The sequence below is a fragment of the Aethalodelphis obliquidens genome, unplaced genomic scaffold, assembly GCF_003676395.1.
Source record: "Aethalodelphis obliquidens isolate GAN/ISIS:26980383/991018 unplaced genomic scaffold, ASM367639v1 scaffold87, whole genome shotgun sequence".
In the NCBI taxonomy this organism is placed as follows: Eukaryota; Metazoa; Chordata; class Mammalia; order Artiodactyla; family Delphinidae; genus Aethalodelphis; species Aethalodelphis obliquidens.
This window is the reverse complement of record NW_020838031.1, coordinates 2,041,019-2,053,591: the sequence shown is the minus strand read 5'-3', so window position 1 is coordinate 2,053,591 and position 12,573 is coordinate 2,041,019. Positions and strand designations below refer to the sequence as shown.

General features: G+C 54.9%; 1 protein-coding gene across 1 annotated transcript in view; it reads left to right on the top strand.

The window, feature by feature from the left end:
- Positions 1-12,573, top strand: part of PGBD5 (piggyBac transposable element derived 5) — an 89,742-nt gene that overhangs the window by 55,223 nt on the left and 21,946 nt on the right. The window contains exon 3 of the mRNA XM_027094079.1: positions 4,000-4,134. Coding sequence (XP_026949880.1) covers positions 4,000-4,134 — 135 coding nt within the window. The remainder of the gene's footprint in view (positions 1-3,999; positions 4,135-12,573) is intronic.

The window sequence follows — 12,573 nt, the reverse complement described above, 5'->3', positions numbered from 1 at the left end:
TGCCTTATAACAGGCCCTGCAGGACCAAGTTCAGGGCTGGGCGTGGCTTTTTTGTGTGTGTCACTGAATATTTGCTTGGTTGAAAATGAGCCAGACCAGCTGGGATGCAAGGGGAAAAATCAATATTCTGGCCATCCTTGGCATCAGACATTTGAAGAGCTGCTGGACGGGGCTGTGAGCTCACTCAGACTAAGCATCTTCCCAGAGTCAAGCAAGCAACTCCCTGGATGATTGATATTCAACAGCCTAAAGATAAGGCTGCCCAGGGTCCTTCCAGCCCCTAGACGAGCTGTACCCGTGATTACACCCATGTCTGTGTGTGCCTGCCGTGTGCCGGCCCCGGGCGGTCTGATCCCTCTGGAACTGCAGCATCAGACACCTGAGACCTGCGTCCCGGGCGATCGCCATGCCTCTGTGTGTGTCCCCAGGGTCCGTTTAGCCGGTGGGCACACTGCAGCACCCACTAGCGAATTCTGAGCTGTGTGGGCTCACCCCTTCCCAACCCTAGACATGGGTGCTGTGAGGGGGGAGGGTGTCTGGGGCGGCAGCTCTGCCCTCCTGCGTCGTACGGCTCAGATGGGTGCGAGGGGAGACCCTCGAGAGACGGTCACTTTATTCTTGCCGCCCACGTCTTTTCTTTGCGTCCAGTTGTTGAGACGAGAAAAGAGGGGCTGACGTGAGATTTAGTCTGGGGAAGGGCTCGCGGCTCTCTGCTCACGTTGGGTTTTTTTGTTCCCCCCACTTTGCTTCTTCTTTTTAAAATTTTACTTTGTATTTAATTTTTATTTTTACCTTTGTATTTGCAAACTTATGTGCTCTTGTTGCTACCATTTTCCATCCCGTGCTCTAAATGTCGGTCAGGATCCCAGCAGGAAACAAATGCTATGTTCCAGAAGGGCAGTTGCAGAGAATTGGAAGCAGGGACTGTGGACAGTCAGGGTTTAGGGGCATCACCAGGGTGGCGAACACCTGGGCTGGCAGCAGCGGGAAGCCGCCGTGAGCCTGTGGCGACGGCGTGGGCAGGCAGGCAGGGCTCGCATCTCTTGTTCATCCCTCCCTCGTGGCCACACAGGCCAGGCGCTGGGGGCAGGGCCCTGGGGTGTGCGGTTTATAAGAGGTTGGCCACCAGGACACAGTGCAGGGTAGGAAGATGGAAAGGGGGTCTGGGGGGCAAACAGTACCCAGTAGAGTCCACCCACCAGACAGGAACACGAGGCAGAGGGGAAGTCCGAGTCCCTGGGACTGGCTTTCCAGTGCGCTGGTCATCACCTGGAATTTCCTCTTCCTCCCGACTCTGGGCCCCATTGAGCCAGCTCTGCGTGAGGAGGGCTAGCCAAAGGACGTGAGACCAGAAACTGCAGCGTGAATTGGAGCATGCTCAGGCCTTCCTGTGGGCTGGCGGTCCCGCCAACGCGGGCCGTCGAGCGGCGGCTCTGGGCACACACGCGCACGCCCTTAGCCTCTCTGCCTCGCTGCCGCAGAGGCTGCCTCGTTCTTACACATAGAAACATCAGGGTCATATACGTCTTCGTTAAGTAAAATAAAGGAAACCCTCAAGGTTTCCTGGCTTTCCAGCTTCTCCTTTTCTGAAATCCCTGTTGGCTCTGGAACATTCCATCCTAGGAGAAGGTGTGTTTTCAAGTGGCAGTCCTCCACCCCGAGGCCTCAGGGCTCCATTGACCGGTCTTCACTCTGCCTGTTGAGACCAGTGGGACAGTCCCCGTCCCATCCCCCAGCAGACTCCGCTCCAGGCTCCGGGGAACAGCCCTGCATCGCCACCACGCACACACCGCACCTGGGCACACGGCACACGGCACCCTCTGCCCTGCAGTCTCTGGAGCCTTTTTATTCCAGCAAATGGGACCCTTTGGGATGAGCTTACAGTCCCCAGACTCCATCAGTAACCCCAGCAGTGGGGTGCGCCCAGGCACGAGTGTTTATACACAGCTACCAAATGGGGAGATGCTGCGTCTCCTCAAGCCCGGGGGCAGATTAGTTAAAGGAGGGTTGGGGGAGGGATTGCGGAAGTCAATACATGGCTGCCGTGTCTCCCCTGCATAACCACTGCCCCCCCCAGCCTGAGCTCGTCATACCTGGGAGGGACTCAGAACACACAGCTGGGTGACAGCAGTGCTGGCCGACGACAGGCTGGCAGAGGAGGGGGCAGTTTTCGGAGCTCTGGAGAGCGCCCTACCCCGTGCTGCGCTCAGCTGTGACCCGTTCCACATGCCTGTAATGAGGGTAGAAAAGAGGAGAAGCCATGGAAGGCCAGGCGTTCCTGCTGGCTCTTTTGCTTCGGTGAAGCATGTGATTAAATAGAAACTTGAACGGGATTCTGTGGTAAGTGCAGGTGGAGTAGAGGACGTTGGCTTTCTGGAGAGCAGAGAGAGGGCCGCATCTTCCTCACTCCCCACTCCACCCGCCCGCCCCTCCGTGTGTGGGACGTGGCCATCCTGCTGCAGTGGTTCCACATGGGCTTTGAAGGTTTGGGGAGCCGCACGGAACCGGGCACGAGGTCAGCCTCTCCAGCCTCCCCTTCGTGAGCTCAAGGCAGGGGAGGCCGGGCTTAATGCCCCCCGCTTCCAGCAACAGAGCACTGGAGGGGCTGGTATGCACACCTAAGACCCAACACTGCAGGGCCATTATTTCTTAAGTGGAATTTGAGGTAACATTGATGGGAGAGTGGAAGGCCACTGTCCATCTCACACTCGGTCAGTGTTATGCCCTGTTCTGCCCTCGTCAGGCCACTTTCTGACATCACCTGGGAGCTCGCTGGGAATGCAGAAACTCAGGCCCTGCCCCAAGCTTTCTGAAACAGAACCCACATTTTGTAAGATTCCCAGGTGACTAGTTTGTTCATTCAAGTTGAAAGGCCCTGACGGAGAGCGGGCATGGGCACGCTTTTTCTGTCAGTGGCCAGGTATTAGACTTTGGGGGCCGTGTGGTCTGTGTCGGGACCTTGTAGCCCAAAAGCAGCCACTGACAGCACGTCAGTGAGGGGCACGGCGGGTTCTGGGAAAACTTCATTCACAGCGGGCAGTGGGCCAGCCCCGATCTGGAGTTTTGTGAAGAGTTCTTGGAATCATAGTACTTCCAGCATTCTTCATTTCAGTGAACCACACATGTACGTACCAATCCGTAAGGAAGCTTGAAACTGGATTGGAAGGGAAGTGTAGCAGCTTCCTAAAATTTACCCAGAAGTCCCCCCAAAAGCTTTAGCTTGAAGAAACAAAACTTGGGGAACCCCTGGAACCTGTTTTTATGCCATTTCTTTTTACTTTATTGTCTTGTCATTGAAAAAGTCCTGTCACCGTGCCATGTAGAAGTGGAAATAGGTGAAGTAAGTTTAAAAATTGCCTGGGGAGTCCCACGTCAGAAAGGACGTGATGACCCAGAGGAGAGCCAGAGGCTCGGTTGTGGCAATGAGGGAACTGGGTCATTTCAGGAAGAGTTTTTAAAAAGAGAATGTTTAGCCTGGGAAAAAGAAGGTCATGGGCCAGCATGAGAGCTGTCCGGAAAACCTAAAGAACCTAAGGAATCGTGTGAAGTTGGGTCGGTAGGTTTAGGTTAGATGTAGGTCACCTTTGCATCAGTGAACGGTTGGAGCGTCCATCAGTGGAAAGGTCTTCCTTGAAAGGAAGTGGGTGTCCCCACCAGGCATGTCCAGCTGGAAGTCAGGACCCCTGCTGGAGGTCCCTCTCCCAAGTGAGAGTTTGGACTGAGGACCTTAGGCCAATAATAATAACTGTCATGATGATTTCCATTTACTAAATACCTGCTAAGTGCCAGTTTCTCATTTAATCCTCCCCCAAACACTGGTATAGACAAATGAGGAGACTCGAGGAGACTCAAGGGGACTCAGGATCAGAGAGGTAAAGTAACTTAGCCAAGGTCACACAGCTGGTCAAAGGCAGAGACTAGATTTGAGCCCAGACCTGAAGACCCACCCTGCGCTCACGCTGCCTTCCATGAGAATCTCTGCTTTTTCTTTCCCGGCAGGTGCTACACGAACCCCTGATTGATGAGGACCCTGTGTTCATTGCCACGTGCACAGAGCGGGAGCTGCGGAAGAGGAAAAAGCGGAAATTCAGCCTCTGGGTCCGGCAGTGCTCTTCCACTGGCTTCATCATCCAGGTGAGCCCTGGGCCGGCCCTGGAGGCCGAGGGAGGATTTGGTAACTGGTGAACTTGCCCACTTACCCTTTTCACTGCGCCTCACTGGATGCTGCAGCTTAGGCTGGGCTGCGCTGCTCTCTTCCTTGCTGGGGCACGGGGCTAGCTGGCGCTGTCCGCTGCACGTTCTTCCTGCCCACTCTGGCCCCTGGGGTTAAACAACAGCCGTAAACACCGATCAGGGCTCAGGCCCTTACAGTGTCAGCCAAAGGCTTCACCAGAATGCTGGGCACAGAGGTCGCTGCCATGGCTCTCGAGAGCGCGCCATGTGACGCCCCAGAAACACCGCCCAGACCCCGCCGGGGCTCTGTCCTAAGGACACCTTCTTCAGAGGCCTGCAACGGCGTCAGGAGCCCGGCCCTCTGAGCCTGCCTTGCTGCCTGCTCCCTGGCTCTGCCCTGCAGAGGTGGCCGAGCTCTGCTGCGGGAACAGTGTCAGATGCCGCCGAGCTGCCGGAGCGGCAGGGTGCGGGGCGCACGGAAGGAAGAGATGGGGCTGGCGAAGCGGACCCCGGCTGGGCTGGTTCCTCCCGCCCTGCCGCTCAGGCCACTCGGCGGCCCTCACTGCCCTGCCCGGCTGCAGCCCCAGGCCCAAGGCGCAGGGGCTTTGCACACCTCCTCCCCGCTCCCCCGAGCCAGGGAAGGATTCATAGGGAGGTTCAGCTGAGCATCTCCGTGCCGCATGTGCTCAAGCCGTGGCAAGGAAGGTGCATGTGCCCCAAGCAGCAGCCCGCCCTGCCCCGCAGGCCGGGGGGCTTCAGGTCGGGCTGGGCCCAGGCTCTCCAGCTGGGCTCACGCACAGGCTTCAGGCTGTTGCTAGACAGACCCACCCCAGAGCGGGAAACACTCTGGACGTACAGCCTGGGCCCTCCCTCCCAACACAACCCCTGCCATCGCTATAGTATCTTTTGCAGTGACACTGCCCTGGGGACAGGGGAGCCCGTTTCCCTGTATATATATGACATTCAGTCATCCTTTGAATAAATACTTACTGCTGAGTGCTGTGGCCTGCAGCGTCGTGCCAGGCACCGGGGTACAAAGTCATGGCTCTGCCTTCCCAGGGCTCTGCCTGTGTGGGCTCTGAAGGAATGTGTGCACGTGGCTTCTGTGTGCATCTGGCACCACTGCCTTTTTTTTTTTTTTTTTTTGGTTCTTGCGGTACGCGGGCCTCTCACTGTTGTGGCCTCTCCCACTGCGGAGCACAGGCTCCGGACGCGCAGGCTCAGCGGCCATGGCTCACGGGCCCAGCCGCTCCGCGGCATGTGGGATCCTCCCAGACCGGGGCACGAACCCGTGTCCCCTGCATCGGCAGGCGGACTCTCAACCACTGCGCCACCAGGGAAGCCCACCACTTCCTTTTTACTGTAAACTTGACGAGTAGCGAGGAGTCACGACCATTACCTGCAAGGCCCCTCTCTCTCTCTCTCTCTCTCTCTTCCTCTCTCTGCAGGTTCCTCCTAGTTTCTGTGAAACCTATAAAATCCCCATCTGTCAGATAAAAGGTTCGATGGTACCTTGAAATTTCCTTTTGTTTCTAAAACTCTGATCCTAGGAAGCTTTGTGCAGCTTGAGGGTTTGAATTTAGAAGTCAGGATGGAAGCTGGCAGCTCCCGGTCCCAAGCAGTCTGGCCTCCGCCGAGGCCGGGGTGACTGGAAGCCCCGTGCACGCAGGTGCTGAAGGGGTACCGACCCTTGACTGCAGGCTGTCCCATGGCAGGTGGAGCGAGGACTTCCGTGGCCTCCCCGGTTCGTTGGTCGAGATGAAGGTGTTTGTGGTGGCAGCAAAGCAGGGAGGGACACCTCTGTCTGAGAAGGACCCACGCGGCCTGAGGACGGTTGTCCTTTTAGCATCCTGGCCCTTGTCTTGGTCCCCCAGACCCTAATCCTGGTTAGGCAGTGGCCCAGGCAGATCCAGCCATGGGGCGAGGGGCAGGGGGAGCCTCCCACCCCTGAGCTTTCACACCTGCATCTCCTCTGTTCTCACACCAGCCGTGAGGTACAGGGGGCAGTGGTGTGCACACCCGTTTCCCAGATGAGTTGGCTCAGCGCTGCTGATGTTTAGGGACCCCCTCCTCAGTCCTGGGGGCCAGCTACAAGCCCAGCTCTGCTACTTCCTGTGTGAACTAAGCCGGCTCCCAAATTGTCCTGGATCTTAGTGTCCTTAGCTGTAGAGTGAAAGGATGGGGGGCCTTAATGGGTGAGGCCCCTTCTACTGCAAGGGTCTGTGATTCTTCTCTTTTTTAACATCACCTGTGGGATGGTGTACACGAGCCCATTTTCTTCATTTTAGTTTGTCAAATAAATTCTTCTTCTAAATAACTTTCCACTGGAGGATCCCGGTTGCTGAGCCTAAAGAGGCTGTGGCCATGCTGCTGCCCAAGTGGCCCTTCGCCCCCTGCTGTCCTCCCGCCGGTAGCAGGTCTGAGGCTGGCCGATGGGAGGCCGGCAGATGTGGCGCATGAAGGGGTTGGAAAGGGCGTGTGCATGGTTCTCCTCTGGCCTCTCCGCCCTGACCATGGGCAGATGTCCTGGCTGGATCGCCGAGTCCTGAAACCATGAACTCATAAAAGTGATCGCGGGCCACTGAGGCTTTGCTGTTGTGTGTGACACAGTAACAGAATTGCCCCGGGGCCTGCCAGTTAGGGTCTGCAAAGCTGACCAGATGACTTTCCTCCTGTTACCCTGTCATGGACACAGCTGATACCTGGAAGGGACAGTGGATTCCAGGAGACCCATGGCCTGGCTTTGGCTTTATAGTGTCATTCGGCCAAGACTGTAAGGTTTGCTGATATCCAGGTATTCTGGATGTCCCAGGGGAGGTATTGCTAGATGGATAGATGGATAGAACTCTCTCTGTATCCCTGTCTCCATCCCGTTGTTTCCACTGCAGAGGGATTTCCGCTACCACCTAACTTACACAGCCTGTTTGTATCTGAGGCTCCCTGGCTTCCTAGAAGGCAGGGACCACGGCTTCTTCAGCCTTCCCTCTCTAGAGCCTAAGGGGCTTGCCAGCTTTTTTTTTTTCTTCTGAAGTCAGAGACATCCCTATAATCAAGGAGTTTACAAAATAGATGGGAAAACAAGACGTCTACAAAGGAAAACCTAAGTGCAGGTTGTTTTCCAACCACACTTTATGGGATTAGCGTTGTGCTCAGCACTGAAGACCCAGAAGTGAATGGAGCCCTAAGCATGCATGCTTCTGAGGTAGGGCCGCATTGGGGATTAGCTCCGCTTGAAAGATTCTAGATCAAGGTTTAAGTGAGGAAAAAAACATTCCAGATTGGGTCGTGGTTTCTCAAGTGGTCCCAGTAAAGGTCATTGTGAGAGCTGACCAGGAGCTCCAACCTCAGAAGCGGTGAGGGCTTCCTCTAAGGGCACCCGAGCGAGGAAGGAAAACCCACAGTTCGACAGACACTGCTGCTAACGGGAAGGGTGTCCAGAGGAACCCCAGTATTTTCAGTACTTTTATAGGTTCACTACTCTTGAATTCATCTGAAGGGGAATCTCAGAATCAGATGAAAGTGGTTAAGAGTCCTGGGTGATCTAACCCGTGAGGAGACGGTAGGGAGGTGTGTGGGAGAAGAGGTGAACTGTGTCGCCCTGAAAATGAAGGAGTTAATGTGTTTCACTTCTGGGGGTGCAAGAGGGAGGGAGGGCATCAGGAGGAAGAAGCCATCAGAGGAAGGTGGAAGGAGGAAGCCATCAGAGGAGGTGCAGTCACTGCAGAGAGAGTCACACGCGCGTGGAGATGCTGTCCCGTGTGATGAGGTGGTGCTGCCTTGTCTGTCCTCAGCTCTCTCCTCCAGCCCTCCTTCCAGAATCTTGTATGAGAGGCCTTGATCGTGGTGGGGCCGGTCCCCCACTTGGCGTTTGTAGAGCTTCCCTGCAGGCCTACTCACCACAAAAGCCCTCGGGTCCAAGGTGTCTACCTTGGGGTCCCCCCCTGCACCGAACGCTGAATAACGAATCAGCATGTGACGATGGCAGCCTGCAGTGCTCAGGGCCGAGGAACAATCAAATGAGGCCAGCCACACTGCCCTGGGGAGGAGACTGCTGCCTGTAGGACTGGGGCCACGAGTCTGAGGTAATCTGGCAAACTCATTCGAGGACTTTGAGGGATGAAATTTGTATTGTATCTTGTGGGCCTATCCTGAAGGAGCGTATCTTTTTTTTTTTTTATTGTGGTAAAATGTACGTAACGTGGAATTTACCTTTAAGTGGCATTAAATACATCACAGTGTTGTGCAACCGTCATCACGATCCATTTCCAGAACTGTTTCATCAACCCCAACAGCCGGGAGCATCTCTCTTAGCCGTGGGATGATACACGATCACACAGAAAGCGTGAATTCCCCCCGAGCAAAGGCATCCTCCGGATACACTATGGTTGCTTCTGGAGCTCAGAGGTGGGGTCACCTGGCACCCTGGTCTGGTTGAATGTTCAACTCTGGTCCCACTCCCCCTGGTCAGGCTGCTCTCCCTGCTGTGCCTTTGGGACTCCTAGTTATGGGCAGGTGAGTGGCCGGGACAGGGTATGTGCTCGGCCTTTGGTCCCAGCGCGGGCCATCTGCGTTCCGTGCAGGAGAGGTGCTTGCAGTCACGTGTAGTGTTCTCGGGCAGTCTGTTGTCAGGTGGCTCTGGTGCCGGGGGGAGGGGAAGGGGGCGGTTGCGGGGTGCCCGTGAATTCCTGCTCTGCTTCACCTCTTTTCTGACCCGGCCTTTCTGGCTTTACCCTCTGACGTTAGCAGGGCTCGGAGGGCGTGATGGGTAGTTTCGTGCCAGTTTGGCTGGGCCACAGCACCCAGATATTTGGTCAGACACTATTCTGGATGTCCCAGGGGAGGTATTTTTAGGTGACAACATTTAGATCAGTGGACTTTGAGTAAAGCAGAGTGCCCTCCCTCGTGTGGGTGGGCCTCATCCAATCAGTTGAAGGCCTAAGTAGAAAAAGCCTGACCTCACTGAAAGGAGAGGCAGTTCTGCCAGCAGACGGCCTTTGGATACGAACTGCAGCTCTGCCCTGGGTCTCCGGCCTGCCAGGCTGTCGTGCAGATTTTGGACTTAACGAACCTCCGTAATCACACAATCAGTTTCTTGAAATAAATACCTCTATCTCTTGCTAGATGGATAGATGGATAGACCTCTCTCTGTATCTCTGTCTCCATCCCGTTGGTTCCATTGCAGAGGGATTTCCGCTACCACCTAACTCACACAGCCTGTTTGTGTCTGAGGCTCCCTGGCTTCCTAGAGGGCAGGGACCACGGCTTCTTCAGCCTTCCCTCTCTAGAGCCTAAGGGGCTTGCCAGCTTTTTTTTTTTTCTTCTGAAGTCAGAGACATCCCTATAATCAAGGAGTTTACAAAATAGATGGGAAAACAAGACGTCTACAAAGGAAAACCTAAGTGCAGGTTGTTTTCCAACCACACTTTATGGGATTAGCATTGTGCTCAGCACTGAAGACCCAGAAGTGAATGGAGCCCTAATGGCCTTCCTCATAGGAGAGATGGAAGTATGAAAAATACTCATGAGTAATAGATACAATGGAATACTACTCAGCCATAAAAAAGAGTGAAATAATGCCATCTGCAGCAACAGGGATGGGCCTAGAGATGATCATGCTAAGTGAAGTAAGTCAGACAGAGAAAGACAGATACCCTATGATATCACTTATATGTGGAGTCTGAAGTGTGACACAACTGACGTTATCTATGAAACAGAAACAGCCTCACAGACATGGGGAACAGACTTGTGGTTGCCAAGGGGGAGGGAGGGTGGGGGAGGGAAGGACTGGGAGTTTGGGGTCAGCAGGTACACACTATTACATATAGAATGGGTAAACAACAGGGTCCTACTGTACAGCACAGGGAACCATATTCAGTATCCTGTGATAAACCATCGTGGAAAAGAATATGAAAAAGAATGTCTCTATGTGTATAACTGAGTCACTGTGCTGTACAGCAGAAATGAACACAACACTGTAAGTCAACTACACTTCAATAAAAAAGCAAGTTAAAAAATATCCCTGAGTACAGTGTGACCTGCATGTGAGGGGTGTGTGGAATGTTGTGAGGCTGTAGGGTGGTGCCTGTGGGGCTAAGAAAGGCTCCCGGGTGCCCCAGAGGGGAAGGTGGACCGTGCAGGCAGGGATTGAGGTTGACAGGTGAGAGCCAGTGTCACTCGCCACAGGCCAGCCCTGAGCATGGCCACTGAGAGGACGCAACCTTGACAAGCGTCTTGCTGTCCTTACTTTACACCTGGGAAAACCGAAGAGATGGAGTCATTTACCCCAGATCTCCAGGCGATGATAGATGGAGGCAGGGATGTGAGCCACAGGGCTGGCCGGCCCCCTACTCCGCGGTCTCCGCTCCCAGGACCCCTTCAGGGAGGGAGAGGAGACACCCGGTGACCCGGCTCGGGGCCAGTGCGTGCCCATGCAGTATCTTCTTTCAAACACGGGCGGGCGTCTTTGACACCCATCGGAGCGTTTCTGTGACTCGCCTTTGAAGTGTCCATTTCAGGAGAATCAGGTGATCGGCGGCGTTTCTGTCCACAGTGGAGAATCCTCGAGGCTGACGGAGGCGCCCACGGCCTGGAGTACTTGTCGCGGGTCCCCTGGAGGATCTTTAGGCTTTGTGACCCCAGGTTTTGATGGCAGTGGAACGAGCAGGTGGGGGAATCACTGGTGACGTGAGGCTCTGACCATCCCGAGACGCGCTTGCTCCTCGGGTACAAAGCTCTGTGCTCTGAGACCGCGGCTGATGCCTTCTTTTTGCAAACCCACCGCCGTTTCCAGATCAGAGGCACGTGGTACACTGGAGAGAATGTTCTCGGTGAGTCACAGGCCTGCCGAGAGCTGCCCGACCCCAGCAGGCCCTCCGGCCCGTGCCGCCTGTGAGCTGAGGTCCCCGCCTGTGCCCTCGTCCATGGCTCCCAGTGAGCTGAGGGGTGCAAGGAGGGGTTTGCACAGAAGAGGGCATGTCCAGTTTCAGGGGAAGCCGTGTCACCGGGCGTCCGTGGGCTCTTAGTCTGCGACACTGAGGTCACTCACCTTGGAAGCCTGTGACCCTTCCATGGGCACAGGAGGAAACTGTCTCTGTAGAGACTGTTCTGTCTCTACCATGTCAGAAAGATTGAGAATAAAGTGGGGAAAAGGAGCACAGTTTAGTTAATGCTGTGTTGACCTACGGTGGTTATGTGCAGCCCTGAGACTCTTTGGGGAAGAAAGAAAAGAGTCTACTAATGAAAAAAAAAAAAGCTGGTATCGTCAAAAGCGCCGAATTCTCCCATTTGAATGTGTTGAAATAGGCTGCCTGCCTCTGCAGTGTGAGACCCAGGGTCCCCGCGCCGGAGGTGGCGGCTGGGAGAGCACTGGGCAGAGTGGGGCACAGAGCAGAGGCCTGGGAGGCCCGTGCGGGAGCTTTAGTTAGGGGCCGGTGCTCTGCCTGCAGAGGACAACTGGACAGTCTCTAGAGGGTTGAGTGCTGGGTGCCGAGCGGGGGCAGAGCCGTTCTAAATGGCGAGCGTGGTCCTACCGCTCAGTGAGTGTACCTACACCAGAGACACTGGGCTTCAGAAGCCGGAAGCCAAATGGAGCCCCCAGGCCAGGGGACCCTGCCGCCTGACCCCGTGCACATCACCGGCGGTGTCCAGGAGACCCTGGGAGCATCTGTGAGGGGCCGCACAGTTGGTGTGGCTGGACCAGCTGCTCTGGGAGCCTTTTCCTCCCTTCAGTCTAATCAGTAGATTATGAGCTGCTTCTGCAGTTCAGAAAATGACAGTTTGCATCCGTGGAGCGCTTGCCGCGGGCCAGGCTCCACAACTAAGCACTCTACGTGCATTGCTCATTTCCTGTTCACAGCCATTTTGGGAGGTAGGGGTGCTCCTGCCGCTGTTTCACGGTAAGGAAGCCAAAGCCCAGAGAGACTCGCTACCTCGTCCGAAGTCTCAGCCTAAAGGGACAGACCTGGGGTTAAACCCAGCCTTCCCCACCCCGGAGCCCACCCTCTGGACCACTAGGATATGGTCTGTCCCAGGGAGATAACTTTTCTCCCTTTAGACAAAAACCAAGTCTCTGTTTCTTACCCAACTTGATTGTTGTGTGATTGATGTTCTAGCCTCAAATTGTCACTGATCTCCCTTATTTTGAGACATGCTTTTTATCTTGAAAGAACTTGAGGATTTTGCACTGAAGGTTTTTTTTTTCTTACTTGACTTTTAATTTTTTTGTGTACTAGTGAATTGCTCCTGACCTAAAACTAACCGGATTAGCTTGAAAAATGAGGCTCAGAATGGAATTAATTAACAAGAGTGAATTCTGCTTGTGGAATCAAAACCTGGGCAGCGCATATACCCATCTGTTTAATTGTGCAGTGGCCGGGATGCTGGCTTCAATCCTGTCCAGGT